This window comes from Molothrus ater, chromosome 5, assembly GCF_012460135.2.
Source record: "Molothrus ater isolate BHLD 08-10-18 breed brown headed cowbird chromosome 5, BPBGC_Mater_1.1, whole genome shotgun sequence".
NCBI classification, from domain to species: domain Eukaryota; kingdom Metazoa; phylum Chordata; class Aves; order Passeriformes; family Icteridae; genus Molothrus; species Molothrus ater.
Genome location: NC_050482.2, coordinates 30,387,361 through 30,410,967, shown reverse-complemented (window position 1 = coordinate 30,410,967; position 23,607 = coordinate 30,387,361). Strand labels below are relative to the sequence as shown.

Sequence of the window (23,607 nt, the reverse complement as noted above, 5' to 3'; positions counted from 1 at the left end):
TGTCAAGAGCTGACAGAGGCTTGAGTAACATAATTTGTCCTCTAGCAGAATAGGAAAGAGTTTTCTCACAGACTTGAGAAGTGTCACTAAAGAGGCATCTGGGACATAAGCATAATTTTATAATACAGGTTAGATTGATCAGCTGGGAGCATATACTTTAAATCAAATGAAGCTGCATTGTGACAACTAACTCCCCTAAGTGCCTTTTTTTGTTTTTATTCTGTTCCTTGCTGACTGGCAAGTTTAGCTTTATCTAGTTTTTTGGTCTGCAGATTGAATTTACTTAACACAGGGCCATCTTGGTTGTCAGTGGTCACCCTGAAACACACTGATAGTATAGAGGTGCCACATAGTTATACTTTGACATGTAATGTCACATGGTCTTATGAGCTAACCTCACTGCTGCTGCCATCTTGTGGGATAGTTGATGTACATTGACTTGTGTACTTCAACAGATTTCTCCACAGTTTATTATCGCCTTTAAAGCAAGTTCAGGAGAGATCCTAAACTTCTGCTATCCATTCTACCTTTTTACACTGTCCAGTAAACAGAAGTGTTTTGCTTGCAAAACTCTACAGTTCAATCTGATTTGTAGCAGCACTTCAACACCCAACATTCTGTAAAAGACATGGTGTCCCCACAGTTTGTAGAATATTCTCAAATATGTGAGGTCTTATTAAATAGCATTTTTCTTACTACTCTTACTTTTTGCTTAAGTCTTGCAGGTACTCTTTCGTTAAACTTCATTGAGGAGCAGTGCCTATTCCACTGATTTAACAAGATCTGTACTGCAGGTTTTTGAGACAGTTTATAAGCATTATATATAGGAAGGAGATTGCCTTGTGCGTGTGTGTGTTTGTGTGTGTGTGTCCACTGTAAGGTTCTTTCTTAAAACTCTTGATTTTCTGGATGGTCAGAAAGGTTACTGAGGGATAGTCACTGCATCTGAGTCAGTGCAGCAGTTCTCAAGCACATTTTGATGGAGTTGTGCCTGCCTTCCCTGTTTAGGAGGCAGTTTATGGTCTTGTCCTGTCCGGTGCTGACTGGACATGAGTGAGTGTTTGCAGCTGCTATTTGTGTTGTTATTGTTGGTTGGGCCACAAAAAATGAACACATTGATTCTAGTAGGTACATAGCTGTAGCCACAGCATCTGTAATTGAGGTGTACATGTCAGTATCTAGCTGCTGGATTGTGGAAAATCTGAGGATAATATCCACTGTGTTGCTTTGGGTGGGGGTGGCTTTTTTGGTTTTTTTTTGTGTAGGGAGGGAGAAGAGCAACAGACAGCAGTGTGCTGTTTAGTATGGTATAGTTCTAGCCATTTGGCTTTGGTAGTTTTCTCCTGTGACTTTACCTTGCATTTTCATGGACCTAGCAGCTGATCTAGCCAGGTATTGCTGTGTCCTTGAAGGGGGTGCAGTTTGACAACAAAGTCTGAGCTTTTTTTGCACCTTACTGCTGTCAAAAGGGGCAATGTCTTTTTATGTCTTCCCTCCCTTATTCTGTCACAATGTCTTTGGACCCCTATGGCTCTTATTGAGTCTGCTCACCATCACTAGTGGTGAGAAACATAGCTGCTTCTTTGGGTGGCAGCAAGCTGTCAGCTCTCTTGGGTAATTGCATCCTTAGAGGGTCTGGAAAGAGTCTTTAAATCAGCAGTATCTCCTTGCCTGAATAGCAGTGATTCTTTCCAAAACACTGGATCTACATGAATAGGCTTAAACCACCTATAGAAAAAGACTTCTGTCTTTATTCCCCAAGGCATAGTGCTGGTCTTTCTTTCTCTTCATCTTTGTTGGTTCTATTGGATTTGATTTGGGAATGCAGACAAGGTGCAATTTGAGCTTACAAAGAGTAAAGATCCTCTTTAAAAGCTTGCTTTTGAGTGCCACCGTAGGTTCTATTCTCACTAATGTGCTGGACCAAGAGATTTTACGCAAAGGAGAAAATCCAGGATAAGTGCTTCCAGATTCTCAATGTAGCCCTCATTTATTGAAGGGCAAACAACATTACTCAATTGTCACTTGAAGCAAGTCTACGTTCCAGGCTCTTCTGACAAATCAGATGTTTTTCCAAATAAAAAATAAAACAACTGTGAACGTTCTTGATGTACTTAGACAAATACCCAGTAATGTGGTTTTTTTCCTATTCTGTTTTTTGGTGTGTGTGTGTGTTATATTAGACATAGTGATACAAGTAGGTCAAAAGCTTTTCAAATGTTCAACTGCCCTTGGAAATTATAAGTATTTTCTCAGCCCATCTCTCAGACAGCACAAAAGTTCTGGCAAAATGTTTAAAATTTTTCATCAGCAGCTGGACGTGTTCCCAGTAATGGTCCAGAGATTAGGATGAGCCCGTATGAGGAACTTCAGAGGATACATGTTCTGCCATTAACTACTAAAACTACAATAACAAAAACCACCACCAACAAAAATCTGGTTTTGTGAATGTGACTAGTTGTTGAGGTTTGTTCTCTTTAAAAACATATTTGCTGAGGGAGCGGCTTAAACATCTTTCCCAGGTTTCTTAATGACCATGAAAATTAATAGGGAGAAACAGAGTCCTTCCTACTACTGCCCAAGAATTTGATGGGACTAAAGGGTGTTATTCTTGTTAATTAAGCAAATAAATTCTGTGTACTAAATATATGTCTGACTGTTGTTTCATAATTGAAACTGATTGTTTCTTGAGTTATTAAAAAATCAAAATACAACTAAGAGTCCCCCAAATCCTTTTTAAAGTAAAATATTTTTAATAGTAACAGAACAGTCTAAGTAAATGCTGCTCTGACTGTTAGTGCAACATGTATCTAAAAAGCTGAAAGTTTGATAACAAATGTTTCTTGAATCTTAAATCTTAAGATTTAAATTTCTTAAATCTATTGCAGAAATGGGTAAGTGGAAAATGATGTCCAAGATACCTTTCTCACTGGAGACTTCATGGTGTGTGTTCTTGATTTCCATCCCCCTTTCCAGCTGAACTGAGGTACTTGTGTGTAGATAAGTCTCTAGACTGTTAGTGTGGTTGAGGAAGAGTGTATTTAGTTGTTGCATTACATTTACAGGGTATAAAGAATGCTTGTAAAGACTTTGTCTTGTAGTTAGGCAAAAAGGAGGCATGTGCTAATTTCATGTGTCGCTTATAACTAGGCTTCTGTAATTTTTTAATCCAATGCTTTTTCTATGTCTATTTGATATTATAATAGATTCATTGAGAAATTAGGAGGCATGACTTTGAACAGACCAAGTCTTTTCTTTCCACATGCACAATGAATTAGTGTTGAAATACATCTGTATTTTTAGGTTGTGAGTTGTGTGAAGTAGTTTGTCTGAATCACAGTTGTACTTTTGTGATATAGGAAATAGTTTAATGTGTGCATGGTACTTAGTCTGCTTTCTGGAGTTGTTTAAATTCTTCATGAAGCCGAGTTCCTCAGATGGAGAGGGACAAATCTGTTACCAGAATCTACAGTCAACTCTCTTTAAGAACTTTTGTTGGCAGATGCATTCCGTGAAAACAAGAACAGGAATTTAATTTCCTTGGAAGAATAGCCTGGAAACATAAACATTTAAGGGAGAAAGGAAATGAAGTAGTGTTGTGTACCTGTGCTAGTGTTTCTGATCACTCTTCTCAGTTTAATATACTAGAATACCCTTGTCTTTATGTCAAATATGAAATAAAGTAAGATAATTCTCTTAGAAAGTAGTTCTATTGAGAATGTCCAAGCACCAGAAAATACCATCTTAGCTGTAATGTTATGCTGTCTTTAGGCATTCTTAGGAAGGATTCTCTAGAGTTTGAAGAGAGGTGCGGTTTCTTGGTGGGGTTTTTTGGTTGGATTTTTGTTGGGGTTTTTTTTGTTGGTTTTTTGGGGTTTTTTTGTTTGGTTGGTTTGTTTTAGTTTTGGGGTTTTTTTGTTTGTTTGTTTGTGGTTTTTTTGTCAGCACAGAATTCACAGAATCACTAGGTTGAAAGAGACATTCAAGATCATCAAGTTCAAACCATGCGCTAACACCTCTAGTAAACCATGGCACCGAGTGCCACATCCAGTGTTTGTTTTAACGCATCCAGGGATGGTGACCATTCCAGTGCCTTATCACCCTTTCTGTAAAAAGCTTCTTCCTAATATCCAACCTATATTTCCCTTGACACAGCTTGAGACTGTGTCCTCTGGTTCTGTCAGTTGCTGTCTGGTGAAAGAGACCAACCCCACCTGACCACAGCCACCTTTCAGGGAGTTGTAGAGAGTGATAAGGTCACCCCTGAGTCTCCTTTTCTCCAGGCTGAACACCCCCAGCTCCCTCAGTCGCTCCTCACAGGGTTTGTGTTCCCAGCCCCTCTCCAGCCTCGTTGCCTCCTCTGGACGCGCTCAAGCTCTCAACGTCCTTCCCAAACTGAGGGGCCAGAACTGGGCACAGCACTCAGGGTGTGGCCTCACCAGTGCTGAGTACAGGGGAAGGATGACATCCCTGCTCCTGCTGGCCACACTATTCCTGATCCAGGCCAGGATGCCACTGGCCTTCTTGGCCACCAGGGCACACTGCTGGCTCATGTCCAGTTGGCTGTCACCAGTACCCCCAGGTCCCTTTCTACCTGGGCACTGTCCAGCCACAGCACCCCAGCCCAGAGCGTTGCAGAGGGTTATTGTGGCCAAAATGCAGGACTCAGGACTTGGCCTTATTAAACTCCATCTGACTGGACTCTGCCCATCCATCCAACCATTCCAGGTCTCTCTGCAGAGCCATCCTACTTTCCAACAGATCAACACACTCTCCCAGTTTAGTGTCATCTTAAAATTTACTAATGAAAGACTCAACACCCTCACCCATGTCATCAATAAAGATATTGAACAGAACTGGCTCCAGCACAGGCCCCTGAGGGACACCACTGGTGACAGGCCACCAGCTGGATGCAGCACTGTTCACCACCCCTGTCTGGGCCCAGCCATCCAGCCACAATAACCCAGCACAGAGTGCTCCTGTCTGAGCTGTGGGCTCCAGTTTTTCCAGGAGTGTGCTGTGGGAGACAGTGTCAAAGGCATAAACATAGTATAGTGTTTGTTGCTGTCTTATCACATTTTGGGAAAAATAAGTATTCTAATTTTTATGCTGTTTGCTCTTTCTAAACGACCATGTTCTCTTTTACTAACTCTGCTTTTAATCATATAAATGTAATAACAGTCCAGTGTTAACTCTTCTGCTATTCTAATGCCTGTGATGCCCCTTTTAAAATAGTGGAGAAAACAGTCTTTTCAAGTTAATTTGTTAAATAGTGTGTAAATTTCGATTATATCTTTTACTTTATTTATAAAACTTTCAGTAGTATTAAATTCCTCTGCTGTGTTGTGCAAAATGCAATGTCAAACTGATGAAGTTGTGCTGTGCAAAGTGATCTGTGAAATGCATTAGCAGCACTCAGTATCTGTTTAAATAATAGGCTTGTGAGAAGAATGGGGTAACACCACATAAATGTTTTTGGTTGCTGCATGTCTTGGATTACTGATATTCTGTCAGAATTTTAGGATTTCTGTTTTTCTAATTATAAGTGTGTCAGAATTTGTGGGATGTCTGTGTCTAGAAAGAGTACAATGGAGTAAAAGGTTACTTTGGGGAAAAACAAATTTGAAGAGCTTCTGTGTTCTGTTTCTGCAATCTGTTTTAGTGAATTCCTGACCTCTGTTATAATAAGTGCGAACTCAAAAGCAACTCCTTAATTTGGTATCTACGTTGTGTCTATTTAAATAATTTTCTGTGGATGTATGTAGAGAGCAGAATTCTTGGTCTTGTCTTGAAACTGACTTAGCTATAAGGAGTCCTGGGACTTCTGGGGTTGAAACATGTTTGAGTACAGCTTGTGGAATTTTCGGCTTCTGTAGAGCATTGCTGAGGTGATGTTTGAATGATGTGGTGGAGGGGGGATGTTCTTATATTTTGTGTACAAAATCATCTATACTGCACACTACTGCATGATTTACACTTTCTGGGGCCAAAGCCACTTGTGCAAATCAGAGCAAAGCAACAGAACACAATCTCCTAAATTCAAATGTGGTTTTTGTGATCTTACCTGTCCTAATTTCACACAGATTTTGCTTGTTGAAGACATTAAATTTTAAAGGAGCAGCTTGACTTGGGTTGGGTTTCCTTTTGCTTGGCTTGCAAAAGGTGGAGGTCTGGACAGTGGTTGTTCTGCCAACTGAACTTGCCTATAGCTTACAGCATTGGCTGCAGTTTGGTCAGTGTTAGTATTGGTGCTGGTAACCAGCCTACAGTTGATGCCATGTATTGATGATATCTTTTGAAATAATTTTAGATATAAAAATGCAATAGCAGTGTAGGGGGGAAATCCCTTACAGCTAGGCTTTTCTTTCCTTGTCCCTTCACTTTCCCCTACCCTCAGCTGGATTGATTGCCATGTTCCCTTTGGGGAATCAAGTAATTTCTAATGGGAATATTGAAGCCAGATTGAATTCTAATTGCAGATTTCTAATTAGTTTCACAGTTTTGACCATTTCTTTAGCAAACTGCCTGTGTTTTGAGACTCATAGATTTGACTCCTGATTTCTTGGGTTGACTAAGAAAATGAGAACTATATGTGATGGGAATGTGCAGCAGAGTTGCTTTTCTTAGTATTAAAATATGATCATTAAAACACTTCTGCTGCCAAGATCAAGCAATAAAGACTTGATCAGAAGAAAAGTCTGGGGAAGCAAATTCTGTATCTCCCTCTTCTGGATGTCGTGGTGGTAAAGGAAAAGTATTGTAGTTTCTGAGTGAAATAGGAGGAAGTTTAGTTGAGGAACACGATTGTGGCGGTTTCAGCTCTGTCCCACTGCTTTGTCTAGCAAAGGTGTCGAACCTCAGCTGATTTGCTTCAGGTTTGAATGTTTAAGTAGCGGACATTGGTAATCTCTGATTTCTTCAATGTCTTCTGAAGTTTTAGTTTGTCCTTTTAAATACTAATCTTCTTTAAAGCTTCATATAGTTTTGAAGAAAGCTGTTGTTCCCTCTGGGGCTTGGGTTGGAGCTTTAGGTGTACATACTATCTCTGCTGTGACTACAGGAGTTTTGAAATGCAGGAGATTCAGTCCTTGGTATAGACATTCTTTTTCAAGTGTGTTTCATTCTACATGTATTAAGTAAGCTTCCAAAGAACATATACTTGCTATTTCTTATGTAGGGTCAAATTCTTTCAACTTTTGTGATGGGATCACTGGGATGTACTTCATCTGTACTATCTCTTTCACAGAGCAGTTAAAAAGTGCATCCCCCATTCATGATACTGCACTGCACTTGTGCTTGTGGCCTGTCCCTTGTTTGATACAAATTTCTCTACATGTTTTACTGAGTGCAAATAATTTGAATGATTTCCTTCTTGCTTTTGTCATACAAATATAAGCTGCTTTCATTTTTCTCACTTGCCACTACTACGGTGACTCTAGGTTTGTAAAACAACCAACTCTTCTGGTGCTAGAGTGTTTAAAGTTTGTTGCTTCAACTATTTGCATAGGGCAGTTTGCAGGTGTTAGTTACTGCAGTGTTGCATGGGGTCGTTTGCGTGGAAACTTAGAAATATGTTGCATTTTTAAAAATAAAAGCACCAGTGGTAGTCTTAAAGCAGTGCAAAAACTTCTCATGTGTTGAACAAAAGCAAATTTTGAAGTTGGAAACATCAGTTGCTAGACAGCAATAATGATACTTATAAATTGTAAAAAATCTCTTAACTTCTAATACCATATATTTCTACTCTACAATGGAGAATACTCTTAAATTTTTTTTAATTTCAAGTTGCAATCTAAATGAACTGTTTCTGTGTTTTCCAGACTACATTTTGTAAGATGAAGAACAGAAAGCAATGTATTCAAGATACTGAGGATCAGACGCATGAAGGCATGGAAGGTAAAGTTTGTGTGTGTGAAAAGATTGAAGCATATTATTCAGGTTGAAGCTGTGAAGGTCTGATTTTTTTCATTTGTCCTCTCAATTAGTATGCTGCTTGTTTTGAAAGAAGTTGTGTAAATATAACCACTCTCTCATAATATTTGGTGTTGGCCTGTGAGGTCTCCAAATAATTTCCTGCCTCTTCTCTTGTTGTTGCTTGTTAACTTCTAGTAGCAAAATAAAATGTTGATAGCAATTGCTATTCAGAGAAAATGATTATTCAGAGTAAAATTCCTTGAAGAAGAGTTCATACATTTTTGTATTCTGAAAACACTTTTCAACTCTAACAAAATCGGGAGCATTTTTTATATAATGTACATGATTAGGTAAATATTTGAAGATATTCAGATTAAGATAATTCTAAGAGAGAAATGCTAAAGTAAAGGTAGACTTTATGTATATAAGATAATATAGAATATGCTGGTGTAATTTAAGTCATGGAGAGAGTACAAACACAAGGAGGAAGAGCGTAGGAGAATTATGTCTAAATGACTGCATAACCAAGAGGAAACACTTTGATACCTGCTTTATTGAAATATCCCTGTAATTAAATTTGTTTTGATGGCAAAGACAGGTACAGTAGTCTATGAAATAAGTTGCTTAGCTTTCTTCATCTGAAACACAGTTTTCTGTAGTTACAAGCAAGCTGAATTCAAGTTTTCAGGTCTAATGCAGCCAAGAAGCTGGCCAGAGGAGTACTTGAAAGAATTCTTACTTCTCTGTTATTCAAATCTAGAGGGACTTTGTTTCAAAAACTGCCAAAACTTCTAAGTGTCACTGTTAATAATACCAGGTGAAGAAAATGAGGAAAGCTGTTCCTGTTCTACATTATTGTATGATGGCAACACGTGCCCCATCTGTCTGAACTGCCTTCTAGAGCAAGAGATTGGGTTTCCTGAGAACTGCAGTCATACCTTCTGCATGACTTGCATTCTTAAATGGGCTGAGGTAAGACTGAGCACCAAGGTGTGCTTTTATTTTTCAGTGAAATTTATTGCATTTAATACCTACAGATACATTTTTTTTTTAAATTACAGATTTTGGCTTTGCATAGAAGTATTCAGTGACCAATTTGTAAATAGATTTTGGAAAACTTTGTTCTTAATGCGATAAAGTATTTTGAGTTTTCTTTCACTAGGCAATCTTACTTACTCTAGTAATTTATTGGTTGCTAGAGATTAGGGATAAGTAAACAGGGTGGTGTTGGCTGTTTGGAAGATCAGACAGTATTATATACATGCTATAATATTGCATTGTTTTTAGCTTAATCTTACTTTGTGATAACCCCTATGCTGTTTGTCATAGTGTCAGCTCAGGGCTGGGACCAATATGTATTCATGTTAGTCTACAAAATGAGTGATACAACCTTAGTTTTCTACCTGTAGAGAGAATTCAGCTAAAAGCTTTACTGGTGTTCTAAAAAAAAAATCATTTTAATGAGGGCTGGTTTTTGTTCTATGTCAATAACTTAGTAGATAGTTCTGGAACGTTAAAGAAAAATGACTTGTTGAAGAAATCCTTGATGACCTTGTTCTATTTAGTCTGTTTTCCCTCAGCTATGTTATGCAATCATTGCATTCAGTCTGGTGTCTTGACCTTTCCTGTAACTTTTCCAATTATCAGTATAAAACACCAAATTAATATTACTTTGTACTGGGATGAGTGGGGGTTGCTGTCTTTTGCCCTGCTTCTGTTGACTTGAATTTGTTTGTTACTTTAGTGAGATCACTGTTTGGTTTCTTTGCACTGTTTGGTTTCTTTCATTCTTTTGAAGTAAATGATGATTTTCATTGCAGTATTCCCTTTAGAACATTGGTATTATTTGGTTGGTATGTATATATGCAATATGCTTATTCTTGCTATGATTTAACCTTAATATTTGTGCTATTTATTACTGAAAGCCAGTGGTAACACAATTTTCTGAAGAATTTATATGAACTTTAGATTAAAAAAAGAGGTTATTACATTAAAATTGCTTTAGATTTACAAACCAGATAATAAACAAAGTTTCCTGTTGCCAGATTTTCTGTTTTGCATTCAATTCATTGGAGCAATTTGATTTGTAAGGGAAGAGGAAATTCTCACCTGTAATTTTACCCTGAGTGACTTAGCTGGTTGCTATAATGACAGCTGAAAAGCATTAAACAGTGACATGCCCAGGGAAGCAGTACAGTATATTGGCTTGCTGCTGGATTGGAGTTTATTCACATTGTCTAACAGATGCTTTTAAGCCCAACGAGGAAGAGAAATTTTCTTGTTCTAAAAGGGCAGGTAAGTGATACGACATTTTTCTTGTCATGTCTTTTTTTTTTTTTTTTGTGGTCTGAGGTGCTATTCAAATAGAATAAAAGCAACTTCTCTTAAAAGTTGACAGGTAAAGTAGATGTGATGCCATAAAAAAGATGTGGGGGAGTTTCTAAAGCTACATAAGGCTGCTGCTGCTGCTTTTCATTAGCGACATCAGATAGACAAAACCAGCCAGGCTTCCTTTTCTGAGCTTACTTGACAGCCAGGCCTGTTGAGTTCATGGAACTCCACTGCCTAATTTAATAGATTTAATTAAAAGTAAAGTGACAAAATAAGTGTTGAAGCCTGGGTGGCAGTTCAGAGGCTTCAGCTCTGAGAAGCAGATGAGGTTCTATAGATTTGAATGATAGAAAAATATTATAAGCATGTCACCATTTAAAACATACTGATGCTGTGTGCTTTTTGCCTGTTACTGATATTTAGTAGCTGAATGTGTTATTTTTTGAGAAGTGTTGCATAAGGGTTAGTTTTTTTCTGATTCCTGGTTGATCATAAACATAATTTAATTCATTCTGAGTAATGAAGATATAAAAAAAGATACAAAAATCACCTGCTGCTTAAAAGATACACTGCCTGATTCTGGGTAAAGATTAAGTATTTTTTAGGGATATAAACAAATTGCTTTTAGAAATGGTATTTTCTTCTTTAAGTGCTGGAGAAAAACAAAATTGAGACTAAAATTATTGAATTAAGTCTTAAAAAAACCCCCTGACTAATATTCACACTATTTGACATGTTCTTTTGTGTATCTTCAGTTTTGCTCCATACACCTAGAGGCTTTGCCAGCAGTCTGTGTTCAAGTTGGGTATTTATTTTATTTTTCTGTATAGCATCTGGACTACAAAATATAACAGGACAAGCTGCTTCTTTAAGCTGTTGTTTTCAAATTGTACATAATCATTATTCTCCTGAGAGTTTATGGCTTTTTTATATAACTGTGTAGACTCTAATCAAAACCAGAGTAGTTTAGGCAAAAGATTAGAGTTTAACTGTTCTGCTCCCTCTTCAGTCTACAGGACATTTTCAACATGACAACTGCAGTAAAGTGTCCTGTACCATCAGATCTTCTGTCTGAAAGCAGCAGTTATAACACTTTGAACAGCTTACTTTTTAAGAAGGGAGAGAATATAGATTTTAAAAGAGCACTTAAAAGCAATAAAAAAGCAGTGTATAAAAATTGCCTTTATTCCAAAAGGTAAAGAGAGGTGGAATACTTGCTGCAGAACAGGTCTAATACATTAGATCCTGTTGGCTAAATCTGAACATTTAGTTTCAGAATTAAATAGCATTACAGTTGAGTCAGTGCTATATTTTCTTTCCCTTCGAAGAAAGATGTCTAAAGCCTAAAAAAAAGTGAGGGACAGACCAAGAATCCCCACAAAGGAGTTAATCTTCAGAGTAACTTTTTAACAAGTCCCTTGAATTGTTCTGCTCTCTTTGGCTGTGTTATTTGTGGCATTTGAGAGCATTGCTATGCACAAAATCAGTTGCCTATACTATTAAACTCTTCTATACTATTAGACTGTTGACTTGTGTGCTTTTGGCTGTGCTAACTAGTGCTCTCCCAGTCACTGCTGGGGGCTGTTCTCAGTAGGCACACGAAGATTAGCCTAAATGTTTGTCATCCTGTGCCAGCTGTCTACCATTTCTGTAAACCAACATGGTGTAATTTACTTATGAAGACTCTCAAGCTTGAGGCTTTGTATTTCAGTGAGTTTGTGCTGGAAGATCATAAAAATGTAGAAGGTGCTAAATCAGGAGCTGAGGTTACTGAACATGCCCTTCAGTGGGAATGTAGAAGGACAGTGTAAGTGAAGGGTTGCTTTCAGTGTAAAGAGCATGCATGTGATAACATTATTCTGGCCACATTAAAAAAGGAAGGAGGGTGTAGCCAACAACAAAAATCCCCTATCTAGACTCTTTAAATACCACCAGTAATGTTGTGTTACACCAAAGGAAGCAATTACATTAACGTGTTTCTGTCATCTGTAATACTATTAGCATATTTAAACTACTAACTACTTGGGTCAAAACGAATTTTTTAAACTTTTTTTCTGATAAACTTGTATTTTGTATTTTCATGGGTTAGCACATGTTTTAGTTTGTAATAATTGGTTCTGAGAGGATTTAAGTGAAACATACAAAGAAAAGTTAACTAGGCATCTGTGGCAAACATGCACAAAGTAATTAACACCACCTCAGCTAAGACAACTCCTTTAGCAGCTCTGGTGTCGTGCCTGTATGCATTAGAGAATCTCTATCTTTGTTTTTCTATTTGATTCAAAGAAAACAGTCTTAGAAACATTAAATATTTAGTGTAGTCTTTTTCACTTCCTTTCTGTTCTTCAGAGTGCTAAGAAATCTACTGGAGATTTCTATCTCTGTTCTTCTATTGGTTCCTCTTATGAACTGCCATGAGACATGAGTTGAAGAAAAGATTCAGTATGTTGTCTGCATTATTACAATGTTTGTGTAACAGACATTGATTTCAGTGACCCTCACCTACCAAGCTTATTTATCTCATGCTCTAATCTTGGTTTCCCGCATTATTTTTTCCCCATCTGGAGGATTTGAAAGTGGAGTATGTACAGTCATAAGCTCTCCAAAGCGTTGGGGCATATTCAGGTAGGCCGTGTACAGGATCTGTGGTTGACTAGATCAAATGAAGCAGCTGGCACAAAGAGCTGTCTTGCAGTATGTTTCTAGTGGATGGTTCTTAGGTGTTTTATTAATAGATTTTGATGTTCAGTTCTTAGAGTAGTTGTTGCCTTTGTGTTCATACAAGGTTTGGATTATTGTGTTATGTGGATTATACTACTGCACATGTATATTCTTCTGAGGTTACGGAGAGTTACCTGTATGATAACTGGGATTCTTAATGTGTTTTCTCATCTTGCTGATCTGGATTCTTTTTTTTTCTGAAGGATATAGGAAGGAATCAGCTTAAGTGGCAACAACATCCACAGAGATCTGCAGTACAAAGCATTATGGGCAAGAATTAAGATGACACTAATGAACAAAACATAGATTGTGTTCAAAGAAACACAATCTAAAACCCCAAAAATAACACTGTAAAAACCTTATTGTTCAAGTATACCCAAAGTGATCTATACGTAGACAGTTCATCTGAGAACTGATGTTCAGAAAAACTGTATAATCAAATTGTTTCACGAAGTGTAGATTTTAAATACCTTTTTGCAAATTACATGTTTGCTTTGTAGTATACAGTTGTTCTTGGCTGTTTCCCCACTTAAGCAGGGGGGTTGGGCAAGATGACTTCCAGAGATCTCTTCCAACCTCAGCCACTTTGTGATTTTGCAAGAACATGAATGTAGCAACTTATGAGTGTTAATGCTGTTGAAGTGCAGTGCAAAAGTCTGAGTGGTTTTCCTTTTACTCCAGTTCTTCCAATAGTGTCAATACCATTAAACTTGTCAACACTTTATGGCAATTTTGAATTGGAACTTAAGAACTAGGCAGCCGTGTCATGTAGGTAGAGAGAAGAGAGCTGTTTAGATTTGTAACTTAGTCTACTGATTAGCTGTTAAAACTGTAATCTGTTCTTTTGCACTCTGTATCATTGCTATCAGTGATTTTTCCCTCCAAAAAAGACTTGTCAGAAATAGCGCTTTCTTAAAGAATAACTACAAAACTTTTAAATGTACTTACTTTTTGAAAGTAGACTGAAAAAAAGGTAATGGTAAGTTTTTACATGCTTCTAGAAAATAGTGCGTTTTCTGATGCCTTCCTACTTTCATTAAAATGTGGGGAGGGTGTTTCTCACTATATGTGGTGTAATGGTCTGCCTGTTCACTGAAGCTGGAGGTGTTACTGTGGGCTTTTTGCTGTACTGTTATTACAAGGTGAAGTGAAATGTACAGACATTGCTTTAACAGTCTAAATCTCACATTAAGTCTGAATTTATTTAGGAGAATCTGGTATTATTTGTGTTTAACAGCTTATCTAAGAGTGCAGGATCATGTTTCTTTTTGTATCAGCTTTTCAATACAAAATTTGGAGAACAGACTTTATTATGAGCCACTTGAAGAAAAAAAAATTGGGGGAGGGATTTACTGCAGCAACTTCAATTCTGTACTTGCATCTTGTTACTGCTTGTTATGAAACCTCATAACATGGAACTTGATGAGATGGGGGTATCTGTCAAAGTTATTTTATCAGCCAAATATGTTTCAGGGTTAGCTTGCACCTGTTGGTATAGCTTTCTGAAAATTCCTGGCTGGAATATAGTAACTGCTTCATCCTTTTACCTACCTCACTTAGTTCAAATGCTGTTTGAAGTGATGCAGTTAAAACTGGGGACTATTGCTCCTTGAGTTTAGAGAGCACAGTTCTGTGTCACTCTAGCAGTTACAGGAATATAGAAATTAGGTTATGCCTGTGGAGCTAAAGTAAGATTTTTCTAGGGGGTCATAAAAAACGAATAAAATACAATAATTATTTTTTTTGAAATCTGAAAATGAAGCATATTGTTTGTGGATAACTTTCCAGGGCTTGGAGATTTTTCTGAATGCTTATGTATTTTATTAAGCAAATTCTTCAGCTCTCACAGGATGGGTGAAAGAATAAATCACTGTGGAGTTATCAGGTTTAACAGGAAAACTCTCAGTAGTTTCATGTGGAGAATAAAACAACCAAAGATATTTTGAAGTGTGCTAAGCTACTAGTGTGTGATTTTCCAAGGAAAGAACTGTTCAGAAGTAAAGCAAGTAGGCCACTAATACCTGTGCTGAGGTTCTAATGACTGCATGTTCTGATTTTTAAAGCTATGGTAAAGAAATATATTGTAAAAATCTGTGGTTCTTCTAAGGTTTTGATACATTTCCCATACCTTATCCCTTGTGCACAATAAAAGTGGTAGCTGCTTCTTGGACTTGTTCCATCTCAGCATCTTCTTTCTTGTTTTAAATGTTCTTTATCAAAAAGTACAGTGTACATTCACTATTACTTACAATGCTCCCTGAAAGGAAACCTCAGAAGAGTGGAATTGCTAACCTGCCTTTGATGAAAGAAGACTCAACAACTTTGTTACCTGAACCAGGTTCTCAAAAAACCTGAGAGATGAGTTAAAGGTCACCACTCCTCATAATTGCTTCTTCTAATGAATGTTGACTTTTTTTACCTTTATTCCTTTCTGTAGCAGTATAAATCCTGTCTTGCTTTTGGAAGAATGGAGAGGGGAGGAACTTTGGGTTTTTTCTTCCATTTTTTCCAACATTTTAAAGGTTTGCTTTTATTTGTTAGACAGGTGAGAACTGATGCATGTTTAGACAGAAGTGACCTCTAGATTCCCTCAGGGTACTCAAAACTGTACTCCACCTGGGGACTGGAGATGTACAACCAAATGTCCTGAGTTTATTGGAATTTCTCTAGTGGTAATGTTGTCAGCTTACAGAAAATGCTAAGGCTACAAAAAGCAACTGAGTAGGAGTGGAAAGAGCATCTGCTGTTTCTGAACATATCTGAACCTAATGGTAGTTTTTGACTCTTCCAGAATGTTTTCCTTCCTTTTTACTACTCTGTAAAACTGTATTTAGTTGTTAAAAATTTGTTCAGGAGAATTGAACATTGAACATCTTTCTAGTGAAGCAAAACCAGCTGTTATTTGTATTGCTGCTAGTTACACTTAGATTCTATGATACTTTATTGCAATGAATAAACATAACTTGCAGTGACTTAAACTTGGGAAGATAACTTGACATTCTTGTGTAAATTTAATGTAGGAAGAGACTGTATTGGATAAACATTTCAGCTAAGGTGGATCCTGAAATGAGAATAAAAATGGCTAAGAAAAATAACTTCCTCCTACCTATCTTTTACAATCTGGCATATCTAAGAATGAAAGTATGGACCTTGATGTTTGCAGTGGATTCAGAAGCTACAGTGCATTGCATGCTATCAAATATCCTGATGGAACATCGCACTACTGTGTTACTGTGGGTTAGCTGTACCTTGACTACAGGACAAGAACTGTCTTCGTTATCTGAGTCCTTAGGGAACTGGCTTAATTACCCAATATGGTTTTCTTATCTGAGGCCATGACACTGCAGAGAACAATGGTATCCCCCAAAAGAGGAAGTTTTTAGTTAGGACAAAATACCAGAGCATCAAAGGGTAGGTGACGGCTTTAACTTACATTCTTGTTTAACAGCTTATTCCTGAAACTACCCCTGGGGATTTTTTTTAAATCAGTCTTGTTTGGTTCTGTCTACTTCAGTTGAACTCAGAAGCTCAAAAACTTACTGAATGCTCCATGTTTTGGGGCTGGTATGTAAAAATAAAGTTGAGCACTCCTTGAAATTGAGAAAAGAACAGAATTAACTGGAAAATTAGAAGGCCTGATGAAAAGACAGCAGTGAAGTTCACGACTGGATTTTGGGGCAGAGTTCATATGCAGGTTTTTCCTAGCTGCTTATGTAATTCTAGTATGGCATCTTGCTTGTATAGATACCCTGTAGCTCTCTAAATTGCAGAAATTATATGCCTCTTCAGGGCATGCAGTTCCTATACTGTATCTTGTTCAGTGACTGAATTAGGGCTGGAGACTGGGTGTGTGTTTTGGTTTTTTATTTTGTTTTACAAGTGTTGAACTGAGCTTCTGAAGGCCAGTGGAATTTAGGTGGGTGTGGAGGGTGTAATGATGACAAAACCCCCAAACCAAACAAAGAAACACACCCCCACAGCAAACATGTCTGGAATTAAAAGCAATAAAGGTTCTCTCACAGCAAAAGTTAATATCTAATGTGGATTTTTCTTAAAGCTGATTCACTACATGATCCACTTACCTGGCACTTCAGTTGAAATTTCCCATTTCTGTGCTTAATAATGTGTTGTTATTATTCTGTGTGTGTTTTATCTGATGTAGTGCAGCCTCAATAAGAGAGCATTTAGGTGATCAGGGAAAAACAATAAATGGCTATTTCCATCAAACAGTAGGGTAAAATAGCCTTCAGTTCCCTTTTCTTAAAAATTGATTTGTAAAACTTTAGATGTATTACATGTGGGACTCTGTTGTCTGCTGACTGCAACAAAAGAGATGTGTTATAACCACTGTTTGCTTTTTGCATTACAAGTTTTATGTTTTGAGGGAGACACAATGCAGCACACTTCCTGTTGAAAATAAAATGTTAGAACAGTATGAAATGTAGAGGACATTTGCATATTGTTATGCTTTGCAGTGTGTTATCAACATTAATCTGGTAAAGCAGTGTACCAGCTACTAAGAAAAATTAGCTTTATCCCAGCCAAAATCGGGACACATTGGTATAAAATCAGTTACCTAAAAGGAATTAAAAGACCAGAAAATGAAGGTAACTTGATGTAAAATGCATTAAATGCTTTTCCTTTTCTAAACACAACTTCTGGGTTATATTCTGGTTTCTTTTAGATTGTTCCTGAAAGAGCAATCTGCTTATATAAAACAAAATACTGAGTGTATGTATAATGTGTCCAAATGCATTCTTACTGTGAACAAATTGGGATTTTATGTGCTTCTGTAAGCTACTATAATAGTGAATAAAAGTTCAGAAAATTCTAGGGCTTCTCTTAGCTCATTACCAAGTTTATAATAAGAAAAATAATTTTTCAGACACAGGCTTCATGTCCTATTGATCGCAGACCATTTCAAGCAGTATGCAGGCTGGATGCACTGGATAAGCAGATAAAGGTATGTTCCAGACTTATTTTCTTAAATAACTCCCCTTGTAGGAATGTCCAAGTTCCTTTCCTGCAGCCTTTCATTCATATAAAATGAAATGTATTGTGTTAAATAAGCTTTCTTAACAAAGTAATTGCTGTTTCAATGTTTCTATTACATATTTGAAGCTAGGAATTATTCTTAATTATTTTTTCAGAGCAAGTATTTTACCATAGTAATAATAATCATAAAGCTGCTGTTGCTACTTTGTAGTATCTCTGAGCATTCATGATATATCCAAGAATAGAAGTATAGTAATTGGTCTCAAAGTGTTTTTTAAACTAGGTTTTGTGAACAACTGCTATACCAATTATCCAGCAATACTGCCTTTTTTTTTTAGCTGAGGTGAATCTTCTGGGTTCACAGCCTCCAATTCCCTGACAAAAATGCAAGAGGATCAATTTATGTTAAATGTTGTTCAACCAAAATCTAAATCTTTTTCAGTTCTGAATTCTTCTTAAAAATACTGATAAGGAGGGTAGTTTATCAAGTAGGGAAAAACCTCTTCTGATAGTTGATCTTGAAAATGCATATAGAAAGATGCTGGTAATTCCATGTACAATTCGAAAATTTTGTGATGAAATTATGCTTATAAGTAGTTCATAAGCTGCTGATCTTGCACTTTGTGACATTTAGAAAACAGGCTTTCACTACTCATTTCTTGTACTTCTGGAGGCCCAGGCAGTCACCTGCAAAGGAGCCATGCTGGCAACTAGAGATGCTTCCTTCTCATAGGAAACTGTGCTTGTGTATTTTGTCTTCTTTATTTCTGAAGAATCAAGGAATTAGTTGAAATGGGATAAACTGAAGTTTACATTTGGAAAAGTGTAAAGGCTGTATCAAAATATAGTTTGAAAGATTGTCTGTTCACAGAATTGCAGTGTAAACAGGTGGGCAGAGAAAAATGTCCTTCCCTGAGAAAGAGCCACTGGAGCTGTAGGAATAGGTGGAATGTGTACCAAGATATACAGACACAGTGGTCAGCATCATCCATGGTGCTGTCAGAGACTGGCAGCTTTCTCTTTGTGATATTCACAATTAGCATGCTAATATGTTAAGGGTTTGCATAAAAAGCCAGATTTTGGGGATGAGGAAATACAAAATTTCTAATGCAAACAATTGCAGTGGAGCCATTGAAGCAACTTCACAGTGTGAAATAAAAGTTGTATTGCTCTCAGTGTTTTTGAGATGTGAAAAAAACCTTGGTCATTTTACTCTAGAAAAAAATTGTGTGTGTTTGAATTATGAGGAAGCATATTAATTTGAGTGGTAGTTCAGCATTTTCCCAAGGTGAACCTTGTGTATTCTGAATAACCAACTTAGTTTTAAAAAACTTAGCTTATAGATTCTTAATGGAAACTAGTGCATAGCTCTGAGACACTTGCCATGGCAGTTGGAATGTTCAGGGCTTTTTTGTCCTGTGGTATGCATCTCAGGCATTGTCAATAGTGTATCAAGGTGTGGGTTTTTCTATTTTATGGGGGAAAAAAAAAGATATCTCCAAACTGTGAAGTCAGTGTCACGTCTACTTCAAAAGAAGTAAGATTTGAAATATTTTCTAGTCCTTCTGTTTAATTTCTGTACAGACCTGAAGAGACTTTGTATGAATTTAAAGCCCAAGTGTCATGACATTCTAGATTGGGTTGATTCTATTTTACAACACAGGTTCAGGTTACAAAACAACTAAGGAGGAAGGAGGAAGAGGAAAACTGTGCCTGCAATAAGGAAACTTACAGCCATGTGAAGATGAGAAGTTTTGTGAGGTTGGTCAGCTGTGTAATTTCAAGCATTTGAATTGGAATATTCAAAAGAAATAAAATCAATTGGTTTAACATATACAGCCTGAAAATTTTGTAAAATTATTTTTATTTTAAAATATGTTCATTTTCATGAGTGGTAGTTTAATTTTACTTTTATCATTGCTGTAATTCCCACTTAAATAGTTAAAATAGCAGGGAAGAAGTAAAGGGTAAAGAAGTATTTCTTGCATTGATCTCTGTAAAAGTTGCATTTTTTTAGCAATTCTGAAAAATTTTACATTCCTTTGAAGTATGGCTACATGAAATTCTAACAATATAAATATTTTTGTTTGTTTCTCTAAACAAACATCCACTTTTCTTGCATATTATCATAAGCACTGGTGATGTTCCTCTTCTGTAAAACATAGTTGTAGACAAGAACTGATTTTATTCTAGTAAGCTTGAGAGGGAACATTTCTGTTGTTATATGGAAATAACTTTTCTGTTTTAGTAAACCTTATCTTGTAACATTTGCTGCATTGTATAAAGGGAAGCTGAGGATTACACAGATGAATTTTGCTAAATAGTGCTTATCTAAAGTCAGTGTTTATTGGAATGTATGAAAAATACAGAGTTCTTGAAGTTTAATGTGAAGCAGACTTCATTGCAGCAAAGATAACTGGAGGTAAATGACCTTTTTTAACTCATAAGAAAAAAAGATTCACCATTCTGAATCAACACTGACTGATATTCTTAAAAGGAAGCGGGTTATAACATCTTTCACATGTTGCCATGAAATCAAACAAAACTGAGCATTCTGATTTAATACCTGATATTAACTTTTGTGTAAATTGGTTTTCTTTTTTTTTTCTAAGCTGTTTGAAGCACTATGGCTTTTGAAATACAAAAGATGATATTCATGATACAAGCTCAGATTTTAATAGCAGTTAGAACTTGATTTATGTGCAAAAAATAAAATTACCTTCAAATAGGAGAGGATTTTGTTTGGATGCCTAGAAACTGCTTTTTTAATGTCTTTTTTTGGTCTTGCAGAAGAGCTGTATGTCCAGACAGAGGGCCAGTAACAATAAAATTAAGCAGAATTGTGAAGAAAAAGTACAGTAAGTTGGTATTTGCCAGAATTGCTGTGTTTTATTAAGGAACTCTAGAATATCTTTCTTGATGACCCAATTTAATTTTTTAAAATTGCTTACATTTGTATATAAAACTCAAATTCCAAGTAGTACAAATGTGGAACTTCTAGAGCAGAATTGCAGTATGTGAAACTCCTGTTTTTATATTACTGGAAAACTGCCTCTTCAATTTCAGTCACAACTCTAATGGATGTGGTTTCAGCCTCAAGTAATTTTCTGAATCAGGCAGCTGCGGAACTGCTAATGACTAGCTTTTATTCACAGAAGGTTTTTTTGGTGAGAGTTCAAACACAAGCAACATTTAGCTGTGTTTTGAGATTGCTGTTCTGAGGGGCTTATTCAATAAAAGTTGTTTGATAAGTCTGTTCATAACTTAAGAAATGAAGAAAATAACTGAAGAGGTAAAAACTGCTTGGTATCTAAAAAGCTATTGTAGAGGTGTGTGCATTTTCATTTTAATCAGTTGTATGTAAACATTGTAAATGCACTCAAGATACACATTTTATTAACCTCCCATTGCATTAATGATTTTGATGAACAATCAAGAATATGTTAAAGTTAAGATCAAAGTTTTGTTCCTTGTTCCACAGGTAATATTTTGCATGACAAACAAAACAAGAACGCTTTCTCTGTGAAGATAAACAAGGTTGGTTCTGAAAAGGAAACATTTGTAAATGCTTTCTTTTATTAGAGCATTTTTTAAGACTGCCTTCCTGCCTTTTTTTGAGGTTAACTTCTATTTGTTAATTTTGGTATGATTAAAATTTTTTATTTTGTCTCTTTTTGTCTTGAAGTAGTTAGAATATAGTGCCAGGTTATTAGAATATAGTGCCAGTAATTAGAATATAGTGCCATGAGCTTCTTTCTCAGATTAAAATTAGTTTTGTGGTGGCAAATATTTTCATTTAGGTTAGGCTATTGCATTATAAGGTCCTGAACCCGGTTTTCATCCATCTCCTTTCATCCAAGGGAAGATGGTTTCATCTTCCTTAGGGAAGCTTTTAGCCAAGCACCATTATATGAAAGTTTTCATTATTTTCAATTATATAGATGTAATCAACCAAGTAATTTATGTGAATCTGACATAGACATTATGGTTTGCATCAAATTGGGATTTTTTTAAAATGTGACATTTCTGTCAAGAAGGTTTCTGTTTCCAGGTTTCTTGTTTATAGATCTTGGCCTATAAATACAGGATCACCAGATGCCAGATTTATAAGGAGCTGTAAAGGCTCTCGTTTGATTTCTACCATCCCTCCTTTCAAAAATACTTTGTGTCTCTGAGACACAAGTTTTTGATCAGTGCTTTCTTACTCATAGTTGTACCTGTAAATGAATGTGCAAGAAAAAGTTTTAGGCCATAAATTTAATTCTGCAGTGTAAATGCCATCATTCTATCTTACCTGAAGTTTGAATATTTGGAGGAAAAGCTTTGTTCAAGTCCCTGTTCTGGCTACTGCTTTGTTTCATGTAGTGTGGGGCACATCCTGTGTATTTTCAGCAGCCGATGGCCTGAATTGTAACTTCTGTTGGGTGCTCATTACACCATAGTTGTCAGGGATATTGTTAGCTCCAGTTTGCCCCTGCTCAGTCAGGTATTTGGAAATTTGGGTTCTGTTGCCCTGTAAACTTAAAGTACATATGACCGCATTGAGGGGGTTTTGAACTGGAAAGATAGGGTTCAACAGTAGGTCAGCCACTAATGTGACTTCATGGCTGGGGAATGCTTTCATTTTTAGTTTTACTGATTTATGGTGAAGTGTTTAATAGCATTAATGTCTCAATTAGTACCTGTAGCAAAAAAAAAGGTGCATAAACAAAATAGAACCATTAAAAACTTCAGGAGGAAGCACGGGACTCAATTATCCAAGAAATGTTCAAAATTTAGAAGCAAGCCATGGTGTACTAGCAACTACTTCATAAGAATATTTGTGGAACATCTGGATAGCTCTTTTAATTGGAGGAAGAAAGGTTAATATTAAAAAATTATATTATTCTTGAAATAAAACTTAAACCCAACAGTTTTTTAGGTGAAACTTAAAATTTTTGCACTGATAAAATAGGGCATTTTCCCTGCAGAAGCAGCTCTGTGTGCCAAAGTTTGATGGAGCATATGGATAATTTCTGCATATTGAGACATGTACTCTTATACATCCCACTCCAAAGTTTATTCTTCATTTTTCTGAATTAAAATTATGGGAGTATTCTATATTCCTGTTCTAAAATACCAGCCCTAGGCAATGAACAGGAAAGTTTTAGTCAGATTTGAGGTGGTAAGAGCCCTTTAGGTGCTGTGACAAACATGGATCAGTGTAGGTATATATTAGTGTGGGAAGAGTATCTGGAGGACTGTTGATGGTTTGTTGTTGGGGTTTGGTTTTTCCCCTGCAGGCAGTGCAGTGCCCAGCAGCAGAGCTCCCTGCAAATGGCAGCAGCACACAGTGCATGGCTGGGCCTTGTTAGCAACATAACTTGGTGGTGGTGCTGGTATCTTTTGAAACACAAAGTGGGTTCTGAGTGTCGTGCCTCTGTGTGAGGGCTCAGTAACTAGACACACTAGACAATCTTCATATTCCATATCCTACCTGAGAGTAAAGGAGAATCCCAGCTATCCTCGTTAGGTTTTCTTGTTATTTGAAACAAAATATTTGGTGAATTGCTGTGAAGGGGCTTGAGCTGTACTTACTGTGGTGCATTAGGTAGCAGAATTGTGAAATAGTGAAGATCAGGGTTGTTTATTCATAATGTCTGTGTG

General features: G+C 36.7%; 1 protein-coding gene across 1 annotated transcript in view; it reads left to right on the top strand.

The window, feature by feature from the left end:
• The window catches only part of SCAF11 (SR-related CTD associated factor 11), a 50,954-nt gene that overhangs the window by 9,445 nt on the left and 17,902 nt on the right, over nt 1-23,607 (top strand). Inside the window, 6 exon segments of the mRNA XM_036400996.2 lie at nt 7,821-7,896; nt 8,732-8,886; nt 17,852-17,929; nt 19,625-19,722; nt 20,752-20,819; nt 21,443-21,498. Of these exon segments, the coding sequence (XP_036256889.1) occupies nt 7,836-7,896; nt 8,732-8,886; nt 17,852-17,929; nt 19,625-19,722; nt 20,752-20,819; nt 21,443-21,498 (516 nt within the window). The 5' untranslated portion in view covers nt 7,821-7,835.